The sequence below is a fragment of the Idiotropiscis lumnitzeri genome, chromosome 14, assembly GCF_059441095.1.
Source record: "Idiotropiscis lumnitzeri isolate Australia: NSW breed Sydney's pygmy pipehorse chromosome 14, RoL_Ilum_1.0, whole genome shotgun sequence".
In the NCBI taxonomy this organism is placed as follows: domain Eukaryota; kingdom Metazoa; phylum Chordata; class Actinopteri; order Syngnathiformes; family Syngnathidae; genus Idiotropiscis; species Idiotropiscis lumnitzeri.
In genome coordinates, this window is record NC_142404.1 from 7,847,726 (window position 1) to 7,875,718 (window position 27,993).

The following is a 27,993-nucleotide window of genomic DNA, read 5'->3' on the forward strand; positions in this document are numbered from 1 at the left end:
TTTTTATTCCCAGAACATTTCCCCATAGATCTACATGCCATATTCCCTCAAACAGTGGCCTTTGCTCTAAAATAGCAGGCTGCTTCGCCAAATGAATAAACCAACGCATTTTTTCAACTCAATAGGTTTTAATTACTCTATCCACTGTGTAATAGTGCACATCTTTACAACAACACACGCCAACTGCATAATCGATGTGGTAGCTGTAAAGCTGACATTTATGGTAGCAGCTTTAATTCTCCCGAGTGCTTAAAACCGAAAAGGCTTTTTTGGGCTCCACAGGTTCTCCTGTCGATTTAAGTGCGTCAATTTCACTCCACATGCTGATGTGGCTTGGAATTGAAGCGCCAATCATAAACAATACCGTTGCGCATTGCGTTGCTTGGCAACCTTGTTAACTGTCAATTGACAGTCTCAGGAGCGTTCAGTTATGAGCATGGTATCTTGATAAAATAACTTTTCTCGGATTCTTTAAAAAGTAATTTGGGAGAAAAAGGGGAGAATATGCTTCTTAAAAAGGAAGTGTTCCTGCTCGGGAGGTGATTTCGTCCATCCTGGTCAGTCACGATAGAGCAGTGACTGGGAAAACTGATTGGAAAGTATCAGAATCTACCCTGCAGTGAGCAACGGGCCTTGGATCTAAATAAAATATTCATCCCTGCCTTTTTTTTGTACTGCTTATCCTCACTAGGGTGGTGGGTGATCTGGAGCCAATCCCAGCTGACTTTGGGCAAGACCAGCCAATCGCAGAATGAACAATATTGGTTGGTTAATAACAATGACTAGAAACATAATCATAAAATAATAATATATAACATTTATTGATAAAAACCTGAACTGTTGTATGCATTATATACATCCACCTATCTTCAATACTGCTAATCCTCACAAGGGTCACCGGTATGCAAATTTTATTAAAGAAAAAATCATTTTAATTGCATAGTCAAAATGTAAAAAATCCAACATTGTAATTATTAGAAATATGCATTATACTCTGCGGTTGCTTGGCATGAAGGCCATTATGTGAGGAAATAAGATAGATTTCAACAGCAAAAAAAAGCACGTTTCAAAATCTTAACAGTACATACATTTGGAATATTTTATTATAAACAACAATGGACAAAAGTATTGGGACCCCTAAATGGAAATGTTGCAATGTTACCCAATCTCTCCCCCACACTAGGCAACCATGGACGCCTCAATTTTTTTCAGTAGGAACCTGACATCAAAACAGGAGTTCAGAACATTCAGAGAAATGCTCCTGAAACTATGCCATTAAAACTAGCAATTAATTTATCAGTTATTTTCCACATTAATGATTGAGGAAATGTGATTAAAAGTCCCTATTCCAAGGGTGTGCCGAGATTCAGAGAGAACTAGAAAGTCTCTTGATGAATCCATTAAGATGAGTGTCTCAATAATTTTGCCCAGTTGTTTTCAAACCATTTAAACTGAAATTACACATAATCAGTGCATAGGAATTACGTAATTCTAGCTAACACTTGTAGACTCAATTTGAAATACCGACACGATTACCCAGTCATTTTCATACAGGCCGACAGGGTGCATGCTTGGACACATAAACATGACGTGCAACCGACTGGTATAGAAGTCTAGCATTCCATGCAATTAAAAAGAACACTAATCACTTCCGGATGCTGTGGCGACATTACGAATACCTTTGGCCGACTAAGAGATACAATAAGAAAACAAGACATCCATGCAACTTTGGCTCCACCTCTTTTGACACAACTACAGAGACAGTGGGAGAAATAAATGAGATGCGGTAGGTGGTGTGTAGGGGTGGTGTTGGGGGTGGGAGTAGACAGGCAAGAAATTCAACCCTATCCTTAATACAACTCACCTGCGGTGGGAATATAGTTAAGGGAGTCCACGACAAAAAGCCGATATCCCTGACTCCATGGCTAGCGTTAAAGACACTCTGAGCAACAGATCGTGAGAAAGTCAAGACACACAGCAGAGAAAGGAAAGGAAAAACAGGATGGAGGAACGAGGGAAGGGGCGCTGAAATATTTTTTTGGAAGAAGAACATGTTTCTCGTCGATTTGGCTCTTTGAGAGAATCAGAAGAGAGAGCAGAAAATTAAAAAGAAAGAATGGAAAGCACTTCCAAAAAAATTCCCCCACTTGGATGATACGGTGCGTCATGCTGTTCAGACAGAGACCTTGCACTGAAAGCCTTGAAGCCCCAAATGCGACCCGATGCAAAGGTGCAACTGTGGAGGTGCAACTATACCACTCAAAAGCTTCATGACCATATGGATCTCATTTTTCCTCTCCCATGGTACTCAAACAATTAAGGAGCGTTGCATTCATCATGACTTGTGTTGCTGGTCATGACATGGAACAGCAAAAAGCAAGAGGGAAAAAAAAGAACCTTCATTGCGGCATGCTGTAATGCATCAGTGTTAATAGACTGTGAGGGAATGAAGAAAGAGCCCACTCAGCTAATTTACCGCAGGATTAAATTTGCATCTTATTGTCCATGTTAGTCAATGCACTTAAAAGTCTGCTATGGGAGTGCATGAGCACTTAAGAGTTGCTTCAATTTCAACATGAACCATCGCTCCTCAAATAGTGATTGCAGCGGATCGCGGTAATCGATCAATTGGAATTTGGAATATATTGGAAATTGTTATTTTTTTCAGTAGTTGGAGTGAAAAAGTTTAAATATAACTGGATTTACAACTCACGCAGTCAATTTTTCAAAAATGTATTTGTTAATTGATCATTAAAACTTTTATAACTTACAGCAAACCAAAAAAACTCTAAATTAACCATCACAATTTAGTATATTACATAAGAAATAATCAAAATTACTAAATAAAAAATATATACAGATTTTTTTATATTATAATTATTTTATATGTTTAATATTAGCTAGGAAAAATCCTGTGTTTAAAAATATATATGTAATGTATAAGTCACTTACGTAATCACTGCAGTACAAGTAAATAAAACTGCTGGGTCACTATGTGAGGAAATGAGCTACATTTTGGTAAAACTTTAACCACCTTACGTATATATCTTACCTACATGCACACTTTTCCTTTGCTGTGCCTCAGTAGAAATTCTTATTGGAAAATAATACAACATGCAAGAGCGTCCCCCTGCATTTGGTCCAATTAAACATGCTTTGTGCATATTTGGCGAGGGGGCGCCAAAACATGAACCTCGAAAAGCAGTTTCCCCGAAATGAACATCCTTGGTCAGACGGCCTCCTTCTTACTTACGTCAGCGGGGACCAGAAGGCTTCTGCCCAGATGTTGATTAAAAGAGAGGCACCAGGCCTCGGTGTACCCATTCATGCTGGGCACATACTTCTTTACGGTTTCGTCATTGAGCTTGAGCCACACGCCATCGTCATTGTGGATCTAGAGTATGGGGGGTGATGGGAAACAAGCAACAGAGCAGAGCACAGCCATGTCGCCCCGTTACTATGGAAACAGGAGGTGATCGAAAAACACACACACACACACAACGCTGAGGCGGCAAGAATGTCTTGAAAATGGAGGGAAATTCATCTTTTAGAGTTCAATTTCAGGCTTAACCGAGATTGTACTCATAAGATTTACCGGTGAACATAATTTGCCTGCCTTATATAAGTGCAAAGAACAGATTCAAATGATGTTTTTTTTTTAGTACATCTTGCAAAACTTGCTGGCCCCTGACAAGGAACTAAATGGCAAAATTCCCTTAAGTGTTTAATGCAAGAGTCTACCAATAGAATCATTTAAAACAGTCCTCGTTGTAATGATGTTCACATTTTGACTCCAAACACCTAACAATTATCAACAGTAGCTCGGCATTGCAAGGCTTCAAAGAGGATGCTCTCAGAGAAAAGTGGTCATTGAGCTGAGAGTATCACAAAGTGTCATCAGCAGGTAGTGAGTGAAATACAGAGAGACTGTTTTCTATGGCTTCCGCTGACAACATAAAGGCATAGCGGAGGACATTCCTAGTAAGTTATTATGGATCAAATACAGCTGTGAATTTTGCTGCAGAGCTAATTGTTCGAGAACAAAAAGTTCTGCGATTGGACAGGGGCATTTAAAGGCTTAAAGAAGGTCAAATTAAGTTCACCAGTTCAGGTTACTGTGATTTTTTTGTTCCCTAAACTTTTTAAGAGGAGTTTACATGCTGTACATTGTATACTGATCAAAACATTATTTTATTAATGTAGATTGTATGCTGTGACTTATTTTTGCAGCCTCAGGATGCTTTGAAAGCAGAAATATGTAAAAGAAAAGTGTAAATATTTTGGACAAAAGGTAATCACCACAACATTTAGAAGCAAAAGAAGATTCCCAATAACTAATTGGAGAAGATATATGAACATACGTACTGTACAGAGAAAGCTCAAAAGCTGACCAAAATTAAATTTTTTCCGAATCTAATTGAACTTGAATTTGTTCTCAAACAGTCATCTCAAATAGGGACTTTGGAATCAACTTCAGTCGATAGCAGAGGGCAGTGCCTTGACATCGATGAAAATGGCTTCATATGCTTAATTCTTATTTCGCAAATGCAATATTAATCTCACTACCATGTTTAGACTAGTGTGATTGAAAAGAAAATGTTTGACCTTTCCTCTGTTTAAGGTACTGCGAGATGGGTTGAAAGCTTTCCACTTTCTATAGCATTTGTTTTTAATATAGTCGCAGGTGAGCTCCAACCTATCCAGTTGACTTTGAGTGTGAGGTGGGGTACACCTTGGACTGGTCACCAGCCAATGAGAGGGCACATATAAGTGGCAACAGGCCAAAACCTTGTATTTCAAAACTTCACATTAGTCAGTAATTTGCTAAAGTAACACCGATGTGTGTGGACTGTGGAGTGACGAATATTATATATAAAAAATATATATATATATAAAAAAAGAAAACCCGATGCCACCGATATAAAACAACCATTTACATTGGACAATCAAGAGTCTTCAATTGCCTAAGAATTTGTTTAGAATATGTGTGGAAGCCAGAGTCGCTGCAGAAAACTTGGTAAACCACAACCTCCTCAAACCTCCAAATTTTGAGGCAGACACGGAGTTGACGGGTGGGGAACTAACTGCGAATTTGTCAACTTTAGATGCCATATCAGAGATGTAAAAGCACAAATGGGATTTCACAATAAATCTGACTTCCAAAATTGTATGACTTTAGATTTTAAGGTACCGCTGCATTTGTATACCTCTGTGTCTTCATCGGCTTATAAAAAATTAATACAATTAATCATCTTTTTCGGGCTTAATTACCTCGTCAATGAAAGTGATGGTGCCATTGACATGCACTATGCCTATTTGTTCGCTCTGCAGGGAGGGGTGACTGCGCACACGCAGGCCTGCGCTATCCTTGGATGCAAATTTGCGGACCTGAGAGAAGCAGAGGGGAGACTGTGTGTGAGCCACAGCAGAAAAAGAAGAAGACAACCCAGGAAAGAAGACGGACAGTCACGGAAGCAGAGCAAGAGGGAAAGAAAGCAAGGACGCATGCACTGAAGAAGGACAAACATCAGCTGGCTGAGGTCTGCTTCAGTCCTGCTTTCTTTCATTTTGACAAACACACAAGAGGTCAAATACACAGATAAAATAGACCGTGCCCAATGCCAATTGTTGCTTGTTTCCACATTTACCAAATGAAGAACCCTGTCACACGATGATTGCCAACAGGTCCAACACTACCTTGATGCATTCCTTGCAATTAAAAAATAAAACTTTGATCTTATCTTAAAGCAATACACCCAAGGTCTCAGTGCATTCTGTCTTATGTACACAGGAAGGACATCACACTTAAGGTTTATACATATATGATCACAAATCACTTTAAGGTGCTGCTTTCACATTTGTCTTACAAGGTTTGCAAAGGAATTGGGACATTTCCAGTAAATTTCTGGGAACATTTCAGAAGATTTCATGGAGGTTTAGCCGGGGGAATTTTGGAACTTTACATATTGGTAAAAATTCAAATTATGTGGAAATTTATAAGAATACATTTGTGATTTGAGGTAAAAGATAAGAGACAGGTATATAATGCTTTTAATGAAAAATGAATACATGAGATTTTGAGTTGTGATGAGCACACATGAAAGCAAAGTAGCAGATTAGTAGTAGCTTGATTGAGAATGATCCTCAGTCTCAGTCTGAGTAGAACACTTTGACCAATTAACAGAAAAGAACAATCCCTCCAAATTTCTGTGCATTCACATTAATTCCTGTAAATTTCATCTGATATCTTGACAAAAGTCAAGGTACAGTCCACCAGAAATGGGTTAAAATGTCAGACAAACTGAATAAAGGGATTATTAGCATGTGTTTGATGCAGGAAGATCACCTGGGCTTTCCCTAACGAGATTGCAAGCATGAATGTGTTTACAAGTAAGGTAATTTAAAATAAAAGCCAACCTTGCTTGGCTGAGGCTCTGCCTTGGGTTTGACCATCTGCGTCCCTGGTGGTATCATGCCTTTGGGTGGGTCTTTGACTTCGACCTCCAAACCCGCATCTGTAAAAGCCAGGTACTTTGTTTCAATTTAATTTCAACATGGCCTGGCGGTAGATGACCACAAACTACCCCCAAAAGCATACAAAGACTGGCCGCAGTGCATACCAAACATTGCCCCACTGGGGTGCCCTAATGAAAACAAGCCACGTTTTAAGTCCGGCATAAGGCATGACAACACACCTATTTCAATTCCATCAATGGTGACGTGGATGGTGTAGAGACCGATTGCTCCCGGGGTCCAGTTGGCGCTGTAGGTTCCGTCAGTGTTGGCACGTATCAGCATGTTTTCACTGGGCCTGAAAAGGCAAACGTGACGACCATGGTACTGATTACAGGAAACAGGACAGGAAAAGTTCTGGTTGCTAAGTACGATGAGCAATATAATCAAATTGACATCAATGACATACGCAAATTAATTTTAGCAGGCTAATAAACTCATTAATTAAATCAAACTAACCATACACCACAGCTTGATTAATTCCAGCAAAAAATATACACGAACGGCTGCATTAAATCTGCCAGGAGTCTTCAAAGGGTGAGCAGTTATATTTTAGTCAAGTTTTACAGCGGATAACTTGACAATAATGTGTTACTAAACAATGTCTGCACCATTAAGGATGAGGCTCCAATATACTTGAATGCAACTCTCGTGATGTCACGTACCTCTTTGGAGTCGGGGAAGCAAAGCGAAGCTCCTCAAAAGAGTAGCTTTCATACGCCTGTGAATATATATGAGAAGCTTAAATAAGTTATCACATTAGGTGAGCTAGAGGAAAGGTGTTCCAGTCCATGCATGGGGCTTACCTTCATCATGGTGATGGCGATGTAGCGAGCTTCTTTTACAATCATGGGCTCGTACGTGGCCTCCAGCTTGGGCGCTGGCAGACCCCCAAAGGTGAGGTCGGGACCTGAAGACGCTGGGGAGGGGCTTCCGGTTAGTCGCTGCAGTTTTTTCATATTTTCAGGCTGCAGTGACTTCTTTTGAGAAACAGGCACAGCCTTTACTTCCACCTGGTCATGAAACAGATGAAGAAAGTTAGTCCAATGTGAAATCGCTACCAGTTCAGTTTTCGATAAATGTGAGTGAACAATTTTCCTAACCTTCATGTTCGGAACATGCACCACATCCCCGTATTGATCTTTGGTCTGCACAACGATAGTAGCTGGCCACCCGCAGCGTATGTCGTCTTTATTTAGGATCAGAGATGTCTTCTGGGGGTCGGCATAGGAGTCTGGTTGCAGCCACCTTGAAGGAAGAGATCACAAGGCGTAATCAAAGCATGGGGTTACTTCTTCAAAAAGCACAATTCGTATGTCTCACTGTGGGGTCATCTAATGCTGCTTTGGCTGGGTTTAATTCTTTGTTTTGCACTTCAAAATCAAAACTGACAAATTGAAAACATTGGAATTACAAAAAAAAGTAACAGAGAAAAATGGTCTCCTGAGAGTGACGTGAGATGTAAGATGTACTTCGTAGAAGAGGCGATTAAGCACAGAAAATAATACAGATCATTGGAATTAAGTTAAAGCTAAGATCACGAGCATGTTTATTTTGGTCACTTGTAGTTGTTCATTCTCAAATGACACAATGACCATTCTGCTCAACCAATGAGCAACCAGTAGTGGTTTACGTCATCCATTTGGTGGGTGCTCGGCACACTTGGAATCCTGGCTGACCAGGGAGAAATAGTACATTGCGGTACCTCATTTTGCCAATGGAAAAGCTTCAATAGCAAGTAAAGCAAAGCACATCCAATGTAGCAGAAAATAGAAACGAAATGCAACAACATTGATTCATACCTCGCAAGACGTCCTCCGCTTGAGTTCTGCACACACGTGATGAAGTCCTCAAGGAAGGAGTGCTCGTTGGTTTGGAGGTGCAAAGGCAGGTTCCCCTCCAGTGCCTCGAGGATGATCGGGGGGTGGGAGAGTGCCAGACCCTTCCCTAGGATCCCTGCATGGGCTTTACACACCTAAACGGGGGGCAAAGGGCTCAATAAAGACAGCATGAAATTAGGGGGGGGGGGTGTACATTTAACAACTTACCTGGAGAGAGGCCTCCTCTAGAATCTCTAGGTCCTCTTCTAGCTCATTGCCTAAATAGCAAGAGTGACATTTTAAGGAATGTCAATATTTCTAGACACTATACGACCGTTAAATTACGGTTAGTTGTCAAAAATATGGTTTGCCTTTTTTAAATTTTTTTATTTCATAATGTAGGGTCAGAATTCGGATTATTTGGCCACAATATAGTATCTGACAGAAGGCGGCTGAAAAGGAGGAACGAAAGTGAAATCTGATTATTTTAATCTATAATTAAATAATATTTGATTTTGTTATTTTTAAAATGACAGTAACTAGCAATATAATACATTTTGCATACATTTTTCCCTACATACCTATAGGGAGCGCCAGGTCTTTCTTCATCAGAGCGGCAGCACAGACGCTACCCAAGTACGCCAACTCTTTCTCCAGCTGAATGATCCCCTGAAATTTCCAAATGGACTTTGTCAGATAGATACTGTGACATTCAGCTTTTATTCTGAGCAAAAAAAGAGTTTCATGGGAAAAAAATTAAGAAAAAAATTACCTCATCAGGGCCTGGGTTGAATTCATACCCCACAGCAACACACTTAAAACCGTAAAAGGATGCCTTCTCATCCTTCACATAATCTGAGGCAGTTTCCAGTGAAAACAGGACTTCATTTCCTGTAGAGGAAGTCAGATTGAATATAATAATATCCTTAATGAATTAAGTAAGGCAAAACCATTCCAGAGGTGGAAAAACAAAATCTTCTCACCCGGTAGCACGAGCACTGTGGTCGGCCAGCCCGTTGAGCCTGAGAATTTCCTGAGCTCGGTCCAGGTGTTGATGGTGTCATGGACCAGAGGTTTGCCGCCCAAGCAGGACAGGTGCAGGGTGCGGCTTGGGATGAGCAGTCGGAGGACGTCCTCTGGCTGAGCGGTGCCGCATTGCTGGTCAAACTCGATACTCGTCCACCGCACACATTCGGGAAACGACACCTGAAGGCAAGTGAGATAATATCGAGGTTAAACAGGAAAGATACTTGATGCAAATTTAAGCGAAAATGAAGCATTTAAGACTCGAGAATTTTGAAATATGCCACTTGGCAACCTAGGGGCTGCAACATCAAATTCAGCCAGTCAAATGAAACTTAATGTTTTTTTTTTTTTTCAAAGAGACTTTAATTTTACTAAATAATTTCATGCTGAGAGGATGCAAATTTGCGAGTGTTTGAGAGAGTAGTAGATGCTGAATTTTCGTTACAGTTCGTTCAAGGTTGCAAACAATCACAAAGACCAGAAGTTCCCCAACAGTTTAATGGTTGCAAACAGTTCTTTTTGTCACCAAGAAATTTGAAAACTGAATGTCCGAGCAACACTGAATAAACCCTGACAAAATATACACGCCCGCTCCCCTTGGAAACACACATCTTAAGGAAGTCAAATACATGACTTTTTCAGGCCATGACCATCTAAGACCTCATTCACTTAATGTAACCACCTGAAGAGGGCAATATTTGCTCAATATCATGTTGCAATATTTTACGAATTTTAAGTATTCAATTATTTTCATTCAATTATTTTATTTTTGAGACATTATATAAGATTTTTGTTGTCATTTATCTCATTAATACTCGACAAACTAGAACATTTAATCCATTGTGTTCTTGTCAGATGGTTAGACAGGTGGGTTTAAGGATGAATCTTAAATTTTTCTTTAAAAAAACAAAAAACAGATAACGAAGGCCTTCATTTAAAAAGGAAAATCAAGTTTAACATTCCTTAAATAGATATCATCAAGACATTTTCCATGCAAAGCTGGTTGTGTGATAATATCAAGAATCACCAAGAAATATAGATGCATATAGTTTATATCGTCTTTCAGTGCATCTATGTGGGCGTAGTCATTTTATGTGACATCAAACTACATAGACTTGCCCTGAATAGGAAATGCGAGTCAGATTTCAAAGATTCTCCAGTTTTATGGAATGTGACAAAAAACATTCATTGGCTGGCACTTGAAGAATATCGTACCTTGTATTGTGTGACCCCAGCCTGTTTATAGGGGTGGTCACTTTCTATCACTGAGTAGTGATTGGAGGTTGTGCAAGCCGACAGTCCTTGCTCCAGCTGGTTGCCAGTTGTGCTGTCTGTCGATTGGTTGGGGTTAAATGTGGGCGGGGCGTACTTTTGGTTAAGGGCTGAGACGGCGGGAAGCAATTCTTGGACCAGCCCGAAAACCTCAACGGCAGCCTGGGTGATGACAAGGAGCCTTTCAACACCAACCAAATTAAGGGGGACAATAGTATGCTAGTTAAGTTGCCTGAAAGCGTACCTTTGGTACAGATGCAGCCACAGGGCCGATGTAGGCCAGGATAAGGGGAAGCAGCATGGAGAATAGGCTGGAGGAGCTTAACAGCTCAGGAATGTCATCCACTAAAGAGAAAATGGATATTGATAAAGATGAGAGGAGGCTGAGCAAATTAGATTACATGCAACAGAAAAAAATCTATTCCAGGGCCTTGAAGTTGTGTTTGCAAATGAGGTGTCTGACTACACGGCTTACCATCGACAGCAAAAGCCCTATGAAGCAAGTCCTTGGCTGCTCTGACCACTGCACTGACCACTGACAGCGCCCGGCTGCAGTTTTTGTCCTCTTCATTGGCTTTGCTCAGCAGCTGGGATTGCAGATCACCATCATATTCACTCCTTAAATAGGTCAAGAGACAAACGTCAAGGCAAAAAAAAAAAAAAAAAAGTAAATATTTGATGTCATGTCAAAAAGGTAGTCTTAGCTTTGTTTACCTGTAATAGAGAATCTGAGGAATCTGTCCTCGTGTCTGGTTGGTGCCATTGCTGCTCAAGCTACAAGTGCTGAAGGTGAAGGACACACCGTCTGAGCACTGCACCGTGGTCATGCCGCCATCCCCGTTCGCAGTGCGGCTTCCGTAGTTGCGCAATCGCACAGCATACTTCACCCCTTCCTACATGACAATACATCTCAGTTTGACAGTGGGATGTCCCAAAAGTTAAACAAACCTTGGAGCACAAACCATCATGCAAGGTGTCACCAAATTTCATGAGAGCTCAGTGAAAATCTACACCGGGGGTCATCAACATGGAGCCTCCAAGGACCACGTGAGTAGCCTGTAGGCCTGCCCCAAAAAAATAGCTCACCTATGATCGGACTGTGATTTTCTCGGTAGATTTTAGAAGTGATCATTTAAATATGTAGACACAGGCAGAGCTCTATAGAAATAGTGTTGCATCTTGATATCGACCATTTTCTGAAATATTGTGAGAAATTATTAACATGATCAATGTCTTAACATAAATAAATACCATTAATTAATTAATCAGTCACTGTCCCGTGAAAAACACACTTCCATATTTGTAATTTTTTTAAATTTTTAGTCCGAAACCGTAAAACATCCTTGACAAATAACATATTCAAGTACCTTAAGCGGCACTGCCTTATCCAGGCGAATCTCCGCAATATCACTGGGCGAATCATCAGTGCTGTAAGTTCCTTTTACCAACTCAAGGGATGTCCACCGATGAGAATGCGCAGAATCCCCTGAGTGCTCAGTCTGTGCCTGTGTGAAAACACAAATGTTTGAAATGATGCACAATGAAAAACAAATGCACCAGAATGCTCTTTCTTACATCGTCAGCGAGCACCTCCAGCTCATACTCGTGGATGCCTCCGCCTCCGTACACGCAAACGCCCACCAAGACGACGCCTGGCTTGTCCACGGTCATGCAGATGGCATCCGGGGAACCGTTCCCCGTGTTCCAGCTGCGGCCCTGGCTCGTCTTGGTGAAACGATTGGGAGAGGCCTTCACAGAGTGGAGTGAGTTCAGACCATCAACCTAACAGGGAAGAGACAAAAAAAAAGAAAAAAGAATGAATTCTACATCTGTGTCTCTCAGTTTCTTTGAGGTTTGCATTTTTGGGACGTCACGACAGAAATGGTTGCATTGACGGTATAAATAGCTATAGCAATATAACCAAATGTGCAGGTGTGTTAAAGGAAGTCAACTAACAGAAAATCTTCACAATAATAACTTCTATGTTTCCTCACTAGTCTAAATACAGGATATTAATTAATATTGTGTTTGCGGAATACAAAATAAAGCAGCAAAAGCCACTCGTTTGTATCCATCTCATGGGGGCAGCCATTTTGCCACCTGCTGAGGACTGAAAATGACATCACAGTTGCTAAGGGCTCAGCTAACGACCAATCACACGTTTCTGAGTTTGGTCATGTGACATTCGCAAGCTGAGCAGTGATTGTCGCCCTGAGAAACCGCAATGTCATTTTCAGACCCTGAATTTTTGGAAATAGGTATTCAACATAAGATTTACTTTGTTAAACTTGATAGGTGGGCAGGCCCACTAGAGACCCAACAATTTGACTACAGCCTAATAGAAAGTCAATTTATCATTGTGTCCAAATTATTTGTTTAAATCCGTGAGTTTTATAATGACCGTCAGGAGGCTGCTCATTGTTTTTCATACGATGCAGTTTCTTCAAGGACAAGGCATGTCTCATTAACAAGCGGTGACAAATTGCTGATGCTAAGAGCTGCTGTTGAGAGGTGGTTACTATGGTGACAGCTGAGTCCTGACTTTGGATCATGATGGTGTGGAGGGAAGGTGATGAAAACAAAGAGAGTGAGTATTTCATGATTCAGCAAACCATACGAACAGAACACAATACCCACTTCAGCTTCCAGTAATTTCTTTCAACCACAGAAATAGCTTTACCATGTTGAAGTTCTACCACTGTGAAAATTGGTCACATTCTTTACCTCAGAGCCCAGGGCGGAGGCGGTGAGCTCAGAGACAATGGAGGCCAGCAAGCCACAGGTGTTGGACACCAGGTGTGGAGAGAAGAGCTCCACCTCTTTTCTAAGGCTCTTCCTCACCGGAAGCACCACAATCACCAGCATTTTCTCCAGGACCTCCCGGAAGCTGGTCATTCCCATCAGGTTCTCCTCAGTCTAAGGTGGACGATAATGACAATTTAATCCTTTCAACAATTTCCTTAATTAAAATGGTTTCCAACGTGCACATGACGCGCACATGGCTTAGCTTCTCCATATGGGCCACAAGCAGGGGGAAGCGGTGAGCGAGGGCTGAGTCGTTCTCAGTGCTGACTTGCTTGACAAGCGAGCGTAACAGGACTTCGCCGTCGTACGCGATAGGGAGAATGGACGTCAGCTTGACCGAGGTGTTGCACAAAGCAGACATCACCGCCGCCAGCAGACGGCTGCTGGATGTACGAAAGTTGGCCTCAGCAATATCCTGGAAACAACAACAACAAAATGGGAGAAGTGCTTTTAGTGCTCTTTATTCTCTTCGGGTAGTCATTTAAACACACGGCAGTGGTCTTATGAGGCGCTGTGTTTCTTTAAATAATTTCTCATAAAACCTGGACAGCATTTCCAGTAAAAACATGCCTTAAATGTCATTTCAAAATGCAATCAAAAGCACAAGAAAACTCATTTTAGCCAGCAACCACAAACAACAAAAAAAATATTTTTTTTTCCAAAAGAAAGACTGTGGGAAGTAAAGAATAAATTAGTAGAGAAGAAGTTACAATTAAGTAAGACACATGTACCCTATATAGGATTCAATATACTGTATTTATGCATACATTAAGGGGATGAACATATTTGAAGAAATAAAGAGCTTGGTGTTTTTGTGAGAATGCAAAACAATTTAGCGTGATTTCCAAATTGGCTGAAAAAAATTGTCTTGTCAACTTTGTTAAATACAAAATAATATAGCTTGTGATTAAATGTTTTCGAGATACCTATTTGATGCAAGTCATGTTCAAATTTCAATATCAGAACATGTGGCGGCTCAATAAAAGATATGGAGCAGGCAGCAAATTAGCCCTGCGTCAGACCTGTTGTTTAACTGTTAGTGTTATGCATCTGAGGTTTTAAATTGCATTAAAAGTTCAGAATTTTATGGTGTCTATCACACATTCACATTTACGAGTGTTTAAGTAATGATGAATTGATTCTACTAACAATTAATATTAGCCTGTTTATATTGGCACTTTTGCTTAATAAAGGTTTTATAACACCAACTGCTGAGTCAATTATTCTAAACATAATTGATCCCAATAAGAATTGGTTTCAGAAAAAAAACAGCTCGCGGAATAAAATAAATAACTTAACACAGCAAAATGATGACGAACCTGATCCAGGCAATTGAGCAGGTCGCAAAGGCAGGCCCACTGCAGCGCCGGCGTCGGGTAGAATGAGTGGAAGCAGGCGGTGAAGGTGTTGTGGCACTCCTGCAGCACGGCCTCCAACAGAGTGAGGGGCTGGGACAGGTAGCCTTGTGGGTCATTGTCCAGCTTGGTCAAGCAGTTGTCTGTGCTCTCCGACAGGATTTTCTTCAGCAGGCTGCGCGTCTTCCCCACGCACTCAGCCAGCTTGCTCGACTCTTCCACCACAGCTTTGGTGCTGGCTAGGAGCCGGACCATACAGTAAAGGTGAGAAAACTCTCCTGAATTCAAATCTCTACTATTATGAAATGGCGGATGTCCATGAACCATGAAAGGTCCTGTGTGAACATTTGATCTCTAAGCAAATAAAAAAATAAAAAAAAACCTCAGAGGACTTGTGATCTTACCAGCAATTGGGAAGATCTCGCAGATGTACACCCGCAGCAGACGGAGGCAGCATGTACCCACAAAACGCAACCTCTCTAAATCAAGCAAGGTGGCTGTGTACTGGAAGCCCTTCAGGCCTCGCAGCTCCTCCACACCCAGAACTAAGGTGGTCCAGCTCCAGTGGAGGATGCTGAGCAGAGACTCAAAGCACTCCTACGGGAATGAAAAACATGTGTAACCACCAAGCTAAGTAACGTAACGCAATTTATTGTAATGGTAGTTACCACAGACACTGTCCGAGCAAAAGAGCGCTTAAGGATGTGAACTGGCTCACTGGTCTGCTGTTTGCCTTTCGATGCATTCCCATCATTTGAAGGCAACCTAATGTGAAATAATATTGGATATGTTTACATTCAATTGACAACTTAAAAAGAAGCATACATCACTGTTAAAAGCATATTACTTGCCTGTAAAGTAGCTGAGGTATTTGACCCGCATTGACATCTGTACCATTGTTTGACTTCTTAGAGCTTTTGAACTGGAATACCACACTAAGGAGAAACAAAAATTAAATATGTCTTCACAGGTTTGTTACATATATTGCAAGGTAAGTGAAATAAAGTGTGTCGTACCCATCATCAGTGGTGATGGTAGCTTGGCCGTGGGATCCACAGTCACTGCTGGGACCAGACACTCGGGCCCAGGCCACATACCACCAGCCTGACTGCAGCAACACTGGCTCATCAAACATCATGGCGTATTTCTCCCTAGAAATGATTAAAAAAAAAAAACAGTTTTAATTTAATAAGTGTACAAATAATGAATTAGTAGTAGTTTCTGCATCTTATTAATGACGAGATATGTATTACAGAGGGCTTTTTTTGCGCGCATGCAAAAAAATGTTTTGAATAATTTTTTCCACAAATGAGATTTATTTCAGTTTTATTTCAGTTAATTATAACATTTAAGAGGGATCATTTTCCATAAATAAGTAATCATACTTTAGTTATGTATTTTATATCATAAACCTAACCCACATAAAATGGTATCTATTGTATTAGAATATAAAACAATGTATTTATTTAATAGTCAGTACGTACATGTATATTACAATGTATTTTTTCACCTGCAGACAGTCACCGGTATCTATTAGAAGTAAGGTATGTGGTGTTGATACTTTATTTGTACAAATGCATTTTTAGAAATTGTGTTATTTCTTTCCACATATAAATACTCTTACTTGAAAAATAATATATATTATGATAAAAATATTCAATAATACGAGTCAGTATTGTAGCAATACAGCATTGCAATGCCTCCCTTGCAGGCGGTGTGTGTTGCAGTAAAGATGACGGCCACCAGAACTGATGGTGTCAGTAGGTAATTATAGCCGTGCAGTAGCACAAACGTTTATTTTTTATTTTTTCCTGCCACGAAGAAGGGCAGCGTCTACTTAGGCCAGGCGTTTATTTACTCAAATGGATTAGGCGAGTACTTAAGTAATATTTAATACAAAATCTAAATTAGCTGTACCTGGCAGCACAGTCATAGGCCAGTACATCAGTCTCTGCAAGCAGATCTCCATCTGTCTCATGGTCGCCTCCATCAGGCCCCAGTTCAAAAAGCTGTTAAAATATTATGAAAAGATTAAATTAATTGTGAAAAAGGTGCGACTAAATGCAGTGTGAATCTGAAAGAAAGGTTGTCTACCTTGATCTTAGCGGTATATTCTCCTCTTCCACCAAACAGCCCCAGCCCCCCCAGCAAGATGTCAGCGTCAGCACAAAAGCGAATGGCCTCAACAGAGTGGGCTGAGTAGCCCCAACCGCCACCGTGACCTATAACATAAATCATAAATCACAGCTCCAAGGGGACTGATTTCTATTTCCAAGTACACGCTTACTTTCAAAGCGGTTCACCACGCTGTAGTCCTCCTTGGAGTAGACCTTCATCACCGCCTGTGTCTCTTCCTCCGCGCTGGTCACACCCATCTTCAACTCCTGCATGGCCGCCAGCGTGTCCAGGCAACCTGTCGACAACAGCAGATTTCCCCTTAGCATAAAACCTTCTCGCATTCTGGTAAAGGCTAAGAACAAAGCAGAAAGGAAGCTTTTACATTACCAAGGATATGTAGGGCGCCATGTGAGCGTGTGGTGGTGGCGTGCGACCCCGCAGGCAGGGCGAGTTCTGGGCTGAGGATGCTACAGCGGGCCTGTAGGTCTGTGGCGGAGGGCATCCTTGCGTCTGCTATCACAGCATTGTAGCACCACATCTCTCTTGAAACTGGTAAGAACCTAATGGGATACAGATGAACACGGTTAACAACATTGCCGATTAATCATGAACGTTTTTTTGAAGGAGCATGGAATGAATATGTGAACTGGCTAGCTGCCATATGTTTGCTGCCTGTAAATAAAAGGTAGACAAATGTTTGAGCTCAATGGCCACATTTGATTTTTATAACAAACAGATGGGCCAGGTCATTTTGAAAAAAAAAAGTGAAAATGGGTATGTAAAATTTAATTGTAATAATTTAATAATAAATACTGCAATCTCATTTAAAAATGTAGTATTTATTTATTTTATTAATATTCATAGTTCCATATATTTCTATTTGTTTTATTCACAAAAAAAACAATTAACAAATTATTTCATGAGATAAATAAATTGGGGAAATAAAGAACACATGCATTATGCTTAATTTAAAGGTTTATAAATGAAAATGATAGCATATTGAGTGCCGAGACTGACCTCCATATGACATCATAAACAGGGTCCAGGCAGAGTCCAAAACCTTGCAGGTCCTCCTGCTCAGAATCATTGAAGGTGCGGCAGCTCCCGTCCATTTTGTTGATGAGTAAGCATTTGAACGGAGGTGGCTCGGACACAGAGGAGGGCACAAGACCAATGATGTGTTTGCTGGCAAAGATCTCGGAAGTGGCCAGCACGTGAGAGTTGATGAGCGCCTCGTCGATGCGCAGGAACGTTTGATCTCCACTGGCGCCGATCCAGGTGGCCTTTCGACCGTATTTGGCACCGATGTTGGGCATGGGAGATGGCTTGGCGTTCCAGTAGGGCATGTCAAGTATAGGCCTCCCAAGCTGTCCTTTCTGAGAGATCAATTGTGAGTTTTGGGGGTTCAACGTGACTCATCTGTTGAGTTAATTGTTAAAATGTTTTTTTTCTTACCGAGAAACTACCAAAAGTGAAGACCTGCCCGTCCACTAGAAGCACAACAGTGTGGTTGCTGCCTGCCGTCACTTGGACACTTGGACCTGGGAGAGCCTGAATCAGCGTTGGAGATCCCCTACAATGTAGAAAGACGAGCTGTAGTTTAAGGATATACCTTTGAAGTGCATTCTAGTTTCACAAAGGTCCGGAAATACGCTCATATCAGAACAGCACACAAGAATAATGACATCATACAGCACAAGAGCATACACAAAGTTAACATCGCACTTACTGTTTTTAACTTTATAAGTGGTATTTATGACCGAGGAGTGTTCATACCATTATTTACAATAATTAAGAAAGTTCAAGGTTATGCCTGACTAGGAATAACCTAAATTGCACTGTTTTTGTTTTGATTATTTGATATTCAGGGCCTAGAAGTGTTTTCCATGCAAATATTTAAAGTAATTATAACTCCACTACTCCATTAGTGAGAGACTACGATGCGCTCAGACTTGAATTTGACTATAAATTCCGTTGACATCGCCACCATGCAAACACAACTTTGTCGTAAACCGAGGACCCCTGTATCTTTGTAAAGATGACCAAAACAGTACCTGGAGTTTACGTCGCCGTGTCCAAGCTGCCCATGTTGTCCGTAACCAAATGTGTAGACGTCTCCATTCTCCATCAGCACCACTGAAAGACAAGGCCGCCATAAAAACCACAGGACAAATAGTCCATATACATAACATATATAGCAAGAAGTATAGAAAGAGCGAGAGAAAGAGAGAGAGGGGAAAGAAAGACAGAAAGAAAAAAAAAGAAAGAAAGCATTAACTTTCTACTTTTATTTTAATCACAGTCACTCATAAGTGAGCGATTTCTAGAACAGACCCGTAGGCTAGTCTTGTTGTCTTCCTTGGGAGCTAGTACCGCTGGCACCAGGATTTTTTTTTCATTTTTTTGCACATTACACAACATTGCAAAAGGCAGACTGTCGACGACAAGACGCCACATTTGCAAACCCCAAGTTAATGGGCGAAGAAGCAAAACCTTCGCTTCTAACGCTTCATTCGTGCCGCCCAGCAACCGTTCGCACCTGACCGCACGAACTCCACTGACTATATATGGAACTGTGGCGGCAGAAACGCTCAGTTCGCGTTCGGTCTGAGCGCAGCATTAGACTTATTATTGAATTTTATCCAAGGAAATTACAAAATGGAGACTGTGGCGTATTGCACTGCAGCATCCAGAGCTAACACACAGCCACAGGGTCAGATAACCTTGGTTAATTTTAGTATCCTAATATAACTAATGATATCAATAATATTGAATCCGCTCAACCAATAATGAAAAGCAGTGGCTCATCACAATAACAAATTTGACATGATTGGAACCCCGAAAGATCACATACTTCATCTTACAATATAGGATTATGATTACGAGAGGCAAACTACCGGAGTGATGAAAACCGCAGCTGACTTGCACAGCCCGCATTTCACAGTCAAACCTGACGGCCCCGGGCGGGTAGGTGGTGATTTTACTGGCATCTTTCTCACCACGCTCACTGCTGCCATCTAAAAGAGAAGAAAAAGATGAAGAAAAATATAATAAATTGGTCCTGTTTTGAGGGCAATCGAGGGTGGCGAAAACTGCTCAGCTCCATCTTCCAGAGGGCTTGTGTCTACAGCTCGAGGAGAAACTACACTGGAGGGAAAAGGAGAAAAGGAGACATGCTGAGAAAGAAAGAGGGTAGACAGAAGTTTATGGCAAAATAAAATAAAATTAAATGAAAAAAGGACTTTCGCATGAGATACTATAGACTGTGTTTTTGTATTAGTATTTTTTTAACTAAAGTGAGAGATGCTTGTTTCAAACATCTGACTTGAGGCATGGGAGTTGAAAAAGCTGCATCAACTTCCATAAATCACTCTGAACACAATGACAGACAACTGTTTGTGGTTGACATAAACCAGATCAGAGGACACCGGTTGGCAATGACTATCAAACTAAATATTGATTGGCTCATGGCCGAACTCACTTAACAGGCAGCCCTGAAAGTTAAGCACAAATAAAACAGACATGCGCAAGAGTGTCAGTGACCGGTGCTCAAAGCTGTTGGGGGTCAAAGGGAAAAACGCACAGAAGACTACAATGAGGGAAAGCCTCCTCTTGTTTAGGAAGGATGCCAAAGTGTGGTCATTTATCAAGTGTATGCACAGTGGACCCTCAGAACTTTTTACTGCATCAAACAAACTGTGGCATCATGGAACTTTAATTAACTGTACAGGTGATGTTTTAAAGAAGCATTTTGACAAGATTAAAATCGCCATTCAAGTATGAAATCAAAAAGCCTCCAAGAAAGCAGCTTGTCTTCCATTTCCGAGGGTCCAGTGTATATTTTATTAAACAGAAATGGTGAATGGATTTCCTTCTCCCTGGCATTATGTCACAATAAAAAGCACTGTGTCGGCAAAAAGTCCACCCTCATCATTTGCTCCTGCCCACACCATGCGATTCAAAAAGCAAATCAAACCTTAGGGGAACTGCTATTGGAAAAAAGAAAAAAAAAAAAAAAAGAAAAAAAAAACAAGTGAGTAAGTACTGCCACAAAACCTAAACCTTAAGACACCTGAATGACCCCCATCAGAGAGTGAGAAAGGAAGTGGGCGGGACAGCCAGATGGGGGAAATTAGTCAAAAAAAGGGGGGGAGCATCTCCGTGCTCATTGAGGTAGTGTTAGACCATAGTACCTTTGTGCTTGTCCCGTTTATGCCTTAGCGCTTGAAGGGGTCTTATTCTGGCTAGGGCTTGCTCACGCTGGTTCATTAAAATGGTACCGGGGAAAACAATGGGGCCTGGGAGAGAAAGAAACTTTCACATGCATGCAACAACGCTCACAAATCAATGGGAAACAGCACAGGATAAATACTGCTACGCCACGACCATGCATGAGCACAGAAATAAAAATAAAAAAAGCATGGGGGAAGTCACCAAGGCACCCAAGATAGCGCAGCACCTTAAAGATATTTGAAATGAAAGGGGATGAACGCATTGATTGACTCATGCCATTCACAACATTCCTAAAGCTCCCTGACTCTGTGTTAACAGACGAGAAAGCTCTTAGAACTGTATTTTAGTCCAAATTTGCCCCTGGGCTGCCACATTTCCAGCCACATGTGGCAAATGCAGCCGTACCTTGGAGTTTGGAAAGTTGTTACACTTAATAGGGATGGATGGTGTGATTGAAACCACAACCAGTTCAACTACGAACAAATAGTTACATGTCAGGTATTTTGTTTTTTGAATTGTGTTTGTGATGGAGCTGTGCGTTTGTACGTGTAACCAGGAGTTCAGTGGTTATGTGGTGTTGTACAAGATAGTATTGGCCACACTGGAAAAAAAATAGTGAAGGGGGAAATGCAGAATAAAGTCATCTTGCAAATTATGACTGCGCTGTACTTTCAATATCACAAGTTATTTTTGTAAAATACAATGTCATAAAAAAACTGTGAGTGTTTGTTCTAATACAACAACTTTCTCTCAAATTTAAATTTGGTAAAATTACTTTATTCTAGGAGCATTCTGACTAATTGCTCATTTATTCCTTGTGACCAACATTTTCTGATATTAGGAATTTATTCTGGTAAAACTCCACTTTGAGGCAAATTTTACAATGTAGACTTTCATCTGGTTCTTTTTTTCCTGTAATATAACAACTTACTTTAGTCTTGCAATTTTTATTTTGCAAAATGACTTTCTTTTGATTAAATAATTATCCTTCTTCCTTAAATTAATGAAATCATTAAAAAAAATACAACTTGATTCATGCAAATTTTGTCTGCCATAAAAATCCAAATTTGTTGTGAAAAAAAAATATGCAAAAACTCTTCTAGTTGAACTATTTTTTTCTAGGTGAATTTTGTGCATTTAGCATCTTGTTTTTTTTTAAAATATAACAATTCTATCTTTCATTAAATAAAAAAAAAAATCACACTAAACCACGAACAATTCTAAGCCCAGATATTTTTTTCCTTGATATTTACTTAATTCTTCAATTAAAAAAAAACAAACTATTTTGTGTCTACACATTGGTTCTCAATATAATATTACCTTTTTATTTTTCAGTGTGGCCCACACACTAATACTTTTTGATGCAGGGCCAATCTGCACATACTTCATAAAAATCAAAAAGATCCCTGATTAACTGCCATAGTTTCTTCAAAGAAAATTGAGCCAGATTTGATGACTAACACAAACGTATGGTCCCCATCTGTCTTGACCTGATTCCTACCTCGTCCCTCCTCCAGCCTGTGTCGGCGGTTGATCCTTTGCCGTTTCTCCTCTTGACGGATCTGAATGTGCTCCTCGATGTTCACTCCTGGAGGGGGGGGAACAGGCACAGCTGATAACAAAAAAAGGATGGGGGGTGCAGCCAGGCCAGACAGATGCAGGACGGGAGGAGAAGGAGCAGAGCAGAACAAAACAAGACACACATCAATGAATGAATGATGATGGAGAGATGCAATGGACTAGCATTGACTCAGCTCAACAAGAGAGCAAAATGGGTGACACGGGCACATGGAATGCAGCAGAAAAGCAACAGGCAGGGCAGTGTGTGCGGAACAGACTCAGAAATATGTAACATATACAGTTTTCTATCGGCCTTGTTCAATGTTTCCTGCAAAGCCTGACTTGATTGCATCAACCTGCACACTCTTGAAAGAAAGAAAATAAAATCATCTGTACACACCTTTATGTAACAAGTAGATGCATGAGAGTTAACCATGTTTATCGGGTATGTAAGTGAAAGTACTTGTGAATAGGGACATCTTGTGAGTGAATGATAAGACAACAAATCCTCTTTTACACTGTCTGTATGAAACGCTCCTTTTATGCGTTCTGCATAAAGGGCAGCAACATGCAATGGATGGACAAAGTCGATCTGGCTATTTTCCTCCTTCTGACGTAGTATCAGAGCCGCAACAGAAGCGGCAAGTGTGTATCTGTGGATTCTGTAATGCCGTGACACAAGTGTCAAGTGTGCAATGCAACACTTAATATTCCGCCCGGCGAATTTCTCATAAATTTCAAATTTAATGTTGGCTTTTTGTCACATGATTTGACCGCAGCAGAACAGAGTCAAGATGGTAAGATGGCTCTGTGTCAGGGATTGCTGCAATGCTAGGGCTGGGATGTAAATTTTAACACCTCGCATTCGCTATTCCAGCCTATTTCAAGTCACAATAGAAACTGGCGATGGCGTCATCACAGTAGATGATTGTGGGATGCCGTGTGTGTGTGAAAGTTCACACAGTTGCAGCAATGTTGCCTGAATGTTAGATCTACCACATGAAATTTCTTGGATCACTGTATTATAGAGGCTCAAGTGTTACAAGGTGAGGAAAAGGCATTACCTAGAAGGAGATCCAATGGGATCATCTCTTTGACTGCGTCAAAGATGCCTCTCTGCCGAGCTTCCTGACCATCCAGCTCCCGGGCACATGCCTTGCAGCAGCCACACGCAGAGCAGCCAGACTCTCCGGACCCACAGCCACAGATGCTGGTTTAAAAAAAAACAAAAAACAGTTACAGACTGAATGTAAATTGAAAGATGAGCAATATGAGTAATCTATGTCCTCTTACCCTCCTGGTACTCTATCAGGCCGCCCACTGCTGACACAGCTGGCACCATAGCCCGTGCAGTCGCCACACACAGTGCAAACCATGCACTGGTCCAGCTTCCACTTGTGCATGCCGGACTGACACATCATGCTCTTCTCTTCCTTCTCTTCCAGCTCATCCTCCAGGTCTTCGTCCATAGCCGTAGCCATGTTCTCCACACCGAACGCTGTAACAGACATGCCAGCAGTGATGCATTGGAATCCGAATCAAATCCAATCATCGGCCTCTGAGTTGAAACAAATAACTGGTTTGTTGTTTTATCTTCCCCACCTTTCCCAGCCTGGCTCATGGCCCCTGTGTCTCTGCCACACTGGCCCTTGTTGTTCACCCCGAACGTCCACACTTCCCCGTTCTTGGTCAGGACGCACGTGTGGGCCTTTCCCATCGCAACTTGGGTCACAATGTGGCCTTTCAGGTCGGACACCTGGCCTGTGGGGAGCAGACAGCGATGATCGTAAGACACAGTAATGGATAAAAACAGAACAGTGAGAACAGTGGAACCTCCAGACACACAATGCTGGACGACTTCAGTTTAAAAGAAAATTTCTCATCGGTATTAACGTCAATTAATTCATTCAAGACAAAACGCGTCACAAACCTTTAAAAACTGTAGTCTTTGTTTCGAGTTATATTGTGATACAAGTGTCGAGAAGCACAATGTACCTCGGCGCACGAGTTGAATTCATCGTGTGACCTGACTCGTAACTATTTACTCGTTTATGAAATCAATTTTCCCTATTGCAATTAATTGAAAAGCCATCAATCCATTCTAGCCCTCCAGAAACATTAAACAAGGTAAAGAAAACAACACTGTATTGTTATCAAAATAAAAAATATTAAAATATAATAAGAGAATACAAAAAGGGTTTTGAAAAGTATAATTAAGTCTCCAACACACACACAGACACGCACGCATGAACACACTGTAGTATTCGTATTGACGTGAGCCTTTCGAGTGTGTGAGCAAGTGAGTGATGTCATGATCTTTGACTCAAGCTCCTGTGGGCCATTTATCACATTTTCCTCTTTGTCATCACTGGAACCCTTTCATGGTGGCATCACAAAACTATTTTCCCAGAAAAATTCAGTTTGTACTTCAAATTATTACACTTTACTGACATTTGACTTTGTAGGTTCCACTTTTTTCTTTTTATTTACAGATAAACTCACAAGTGCTGTCGCTGTAAATAGCATCCTTTCCGAACATGTACAGCTCGCCGTCTTTGGTGACGATGCTGCTACTGCCGTTGTTGCACGCCGTATACACTGCCATCTTGGTCTCTAATTTGATCATCTTCTTAGGCTTGTAGGGTTTTGGTTGTCGCCGGCTTTTAGCTGCACAGGGTGGCAGGGGAAATGATACATCACGTTAATGCTGTTATCGTGCAATCTGAGCCATAATGACATAAATGTGGACATCATCATACTGGACTCTCCATCTTCTCCTTTGCTTGCAGAGCCGGTAAAGAAAACGCTTCCATCTTCAGCCACTAAAAGGGCGTGGGAGCCGTCGTGGCCGACGGAGAACTGAAGGATCTTTGGTGATTTGGTGACAGGAAGTTCCACCCATTTGCCAGCGGAAGGGCCCCCCTGCTTTATGCCAAGGCTTTGATATTTTCCAGTGTAGTAGATCTGACATGGGAGGATGAAGGAAGACAAGTGATGAACTGAAGCATTATTCCATGCACTAAAAAAATGTATTCAGGCCTTGAGTTTCTCTCTGTGACCAAAATACTGTAATACCAGAGGTGTGAGCACAGGGTATGTGCCTATAGGTAGGTACTTAGCAGTGTTGCTAGATGAGCAAACACTAGCCCAACCAGGTCCAAAGGAATGATCAACAAACAAAAACTGGCCTCCTCTTGTTATCTGGCAAGGCCTCACACTGTCACACCCACTTGCACAGAAGCAACCAACTACGCCCTGCACACACCCCTGCCTAACAACATATTTGGCATTGACTGCTGTTTGTATGAAGAAAGCGTGTTTATAAGCCACTTTATCCCCTGCTGCTTAACAGCATTAGGGACACACGCATCTAATCAAATGCCTAAATAAGAACCAACATAAGGATTAGTCTTCGCTACTATTTAGTGTGGTGATCAACTCAATCGATCACTCTTAAATACTGTGAATATACTGAATGATGTGGTCAGCGAGTGTGTGACGTAAATAATGCAGAATATTCACTCTCACCTTCCCAGAGGCAGTTTTCATCAGCGCAAATTCCCTGCCAGCTCCAAGCAACGCCGCCTCCTCATCAAAGCCTGTACCTGTGAGATCAACACAGCGTTTGAAGTTATCACCTCATGGGGCCAGGATACCTTCTGACGCATACTACAACTAAACAGTGTGGCATTTCCTTAAATAGTGTCCTCTACTCTAATCAATGGCGAGCATAAAAAATATCCACGTATGTCCTTTTGCTTGATTAAACGTCCCAACCCTCAAATAGACTCTTATCATTAATGTAATATATTACTTCAATAAATCATCATTACTTATTTGTCGAGTAACCGAATAAACTCCTTCAAAGAGATGTCTTCTTTTTCGCATCAGCAAAAACACTTGATTCGGAATGTAGTTATCTCAGTTAATAGTCGCTATTGTTCACACACAGATATTACCGTAATAAAATGAATGCTAAGTCGAGTTGAAATCTGCAGCTAACCAAAACAGCAGCACGTAGCAAGGGGCACGTAAATAGGCTTTCGGATTAATTATAGCATGGAGTGTTACCCTCTATTATAAACAAGATCCCTGTGCAGCACAGAAATCTGATTTATTATTGTCATTATTAATTATTGTTATTCTTATAATTATTATCATTTATAGCATTCTTTTTTCTTTTTTTTTTTTTAATAAGGCCCAACCGATACGGATCTTTGTTCAGGACGATACCAAATCCGCTATTTGTCAGAATAAAATACTGATAACAGATTAATCAGACGGTAAATAAAAAAAAATACATAATGATAATAATATTTTTTTTTTTATCACTTTTGAACTCTTACAACAGGAAAGATATGAATTTCATGCGGAACATTTGATTGTTTTACAATACTTTGGCTACAAGTTTTTTGTTTTACCGTTACGTTTTTTAATTTTTTTATTTAGTCTTATGTTTTCAGTTGTAAAAACAAAAGCAAAACCCGATAATTGACAAATTTAAAAATTACATATATATAGGTAATGGATTAAGTCGGCTGACCAATTAATCGGTTGGGGCCTGATTACTATAAGGATGAACTTACTGTACAGAATTTTATACAATTAGCGTTTTAATGTATGATCGCTCCACAATGTTGTGTGTGTCCACTGCTAAATATCATAAATAATTTACCAGTAATATTGTTTCATATTATTCTAAAAGTGCATTTGAAAAGACAATAAACATCTAGTATTTTCTGCAGTTGAGCAACTCAACATCCTTCCCCTCCAGCGACTGCCGTATATGACTATAAGGTTTACTGTATTTGGAAAACACCATCATGTCCGTTTAGCATCACTCACTGATGATGTGCAGATCCTTCTCGAGGTCAAAGAGGGAGATGCCGCAGGCGTGCAGACACTTTCTCGCCAGTTTCAGCTGCAGTTCCTGCTGCAGGCTCGGGTCGGAGCTCAGAGTGTAGATGCGCACCACAAAACCATCCTGCTATGAGGACAACACAAAAACGTTGATAATTACTGTTATTTACTGATATTTGAATGTTGACAGTCGTAAGGCAACTGAGCACTTACTGTATGCTTTAAGTACTATTTTGATGTCCCTAACCTAAGAGACGGTAACTGCTGTATTATCAAAATAATATAACTAAAATAAAGTAAAACTACTCGTGCTTTGAAGACACCGAATACAAGAGAAGCATGTCAGTGATACATTTTATAGGTACTGCTGGAATTAATGTGCATGTTATCTTTTATAATAACTTTTTTTTACAGTATATTAGTCACATAAT

General features: G+C 40.8%; 1 protein-coding gene across 19 annotated transcripts in view; it reads right to left on the reverse strand.

The window, feature by feature from the left end:
• Positions 1–27,993, reverse strand: part of mycbp2 (MYC binding protein 2) — a 61,076-nt gene that overhangs the window by 19,960 nt on the left and 13,123 nt on the right. For 6 of the 19 annotated variants that reach the window (XM_088314384.1, XM_088314375.1, XM_088314388.1 and 3 more), the window contains exons 10-52: positions 27,548–27,689; positions 26,231–26,307; positions 25,462–25,666; positions 25,205–25,369; positions 24,305–24,463; positions 23,996–24,200; positions 23,767–23,912; positions 22,644–22,754; positions 21,103–21,207; positions 19,807–19,926; positions 18,964–19,045; positions 18,365–18,482; positions 17,927–18,285; positions 17,297–17,469; positions 17,079–17,204; positions 16,886–17,013; positions 16,709–16,800; positions 15,808–15,942; positions 15,643–15,726; positions 15,460–15,556; positions 15,196–15,388; positions 14,756–15,030; positions 13,630–13,851; positions 13,356–13,547; positions 12,207–12,413; positions 11,999–12,136; positions 11,346–11,524; positions 11,107–11,249; positions 10,876–10,976; positions 10,575–10,793; positions 9,317–9,539; positions 9,106–9,224; positions 8,915–9,002; positions 8,562–8,611; positions 8,316–8,488; positions 7,617–7,761; positions 7,320–7,526; positions 7,179–7,234; positions 6,696–6,811; positions 6,418–6,515; positions 5,272–5,388; positions 3,254–3,394; positions 1,865–1,942 (exon numbers count right to left, since the gene is read on the reverse strand). In XM_088314384.1, the coding sequence (XP_088170510.1) occupies positions 1,865–1,942; positions 3,254–3,394; positions 5,272–5,388; positions 6,418–6,515; positions 6,696–6,811; positions 7,179–7,234; positions 7,320–7,526; positions 7,617–7,761; positions 8,316–8,488; positions 8,562–8,611; positions 8,915–9,002; positions 9,106–9,224; positions 9,317–9,539; positions 10,575–10,793; positions 10,876–10,976; positions 11,107–11,249; positions 11,346–11,524; positions 11,999–12,136; positions 12,207–12,413; positions 13,356–13,547; positions 13,630–13,851; positions 14,756–15,030; positions 15,196–15,388; positions 15,460–15,556; positions 15,643–15,726; positions 15,808–15,942; positions 16,709–16,800; positions 16,886–17,013; positions 17,079–17,204; positions 17,297–17,469; positions 17,927–18,285; positions 18,365–18,482; positions 18,964–19,045; positions 19,807–19,926; positions 21,103–21,207; positions 22,644–22,754; positions 23,767–23,912; positions 23,996–24,200; positions 24,305–24,463; positions 25,205–25,369; positions 25,462–25,666; positions 26,231–26,307; positions 27,548–27,689 (6,309 nt within the window). The remainder of the gene's footprint in view (positions 1–1,864; positions 1,943–3,253; positions 3,395–5,271; positions 5,389–6,417; positions 6,516–6,695; positions 6,812–7,178; positions 7,235–7,319; positions 7,527–7,616; positions 7,762–8,315; positions 8,489–8,561; positions 8,612–8,914; positions 9,003–9,105; positions 9,225–9,316; positions 9,540–10,574; positions 10,794–10,875; positions 10,977–11,106; positions 11,250–11,345; positions 11,525–11,998; positions 12,137–12,206; positions 12,414–13,355; positions 13,548–13,629; positions 13,852–14,755; positions 15,031–15,195; positions 15,389–15,459; positions 15,557–15,642; positions 15,727–15,807; positions 15,943–16,708; positions 16,801–16,885; positions 17,014–17,078; positions 17,205–17,296; positions 17,470–17,926; positions 18,286–18,364; positions 18,483–18,963; positions 19,046–19,806; positions 19,927–21,102; positions 21,208–22,643; positions 22,755–23,766; positions 23,913–23,995; positions 24,201–24,304; positions 24,464–25,204; positions 25,370–25,461; positions 25,667–26,230; positions 26,308–27,547; positions 27,690–27,993) is intronic. The other 13 variants (XM_088314387.1, XM_088314386.1, XM_088314381.1 and 10 more) reach the window with 8 other exon arrangements.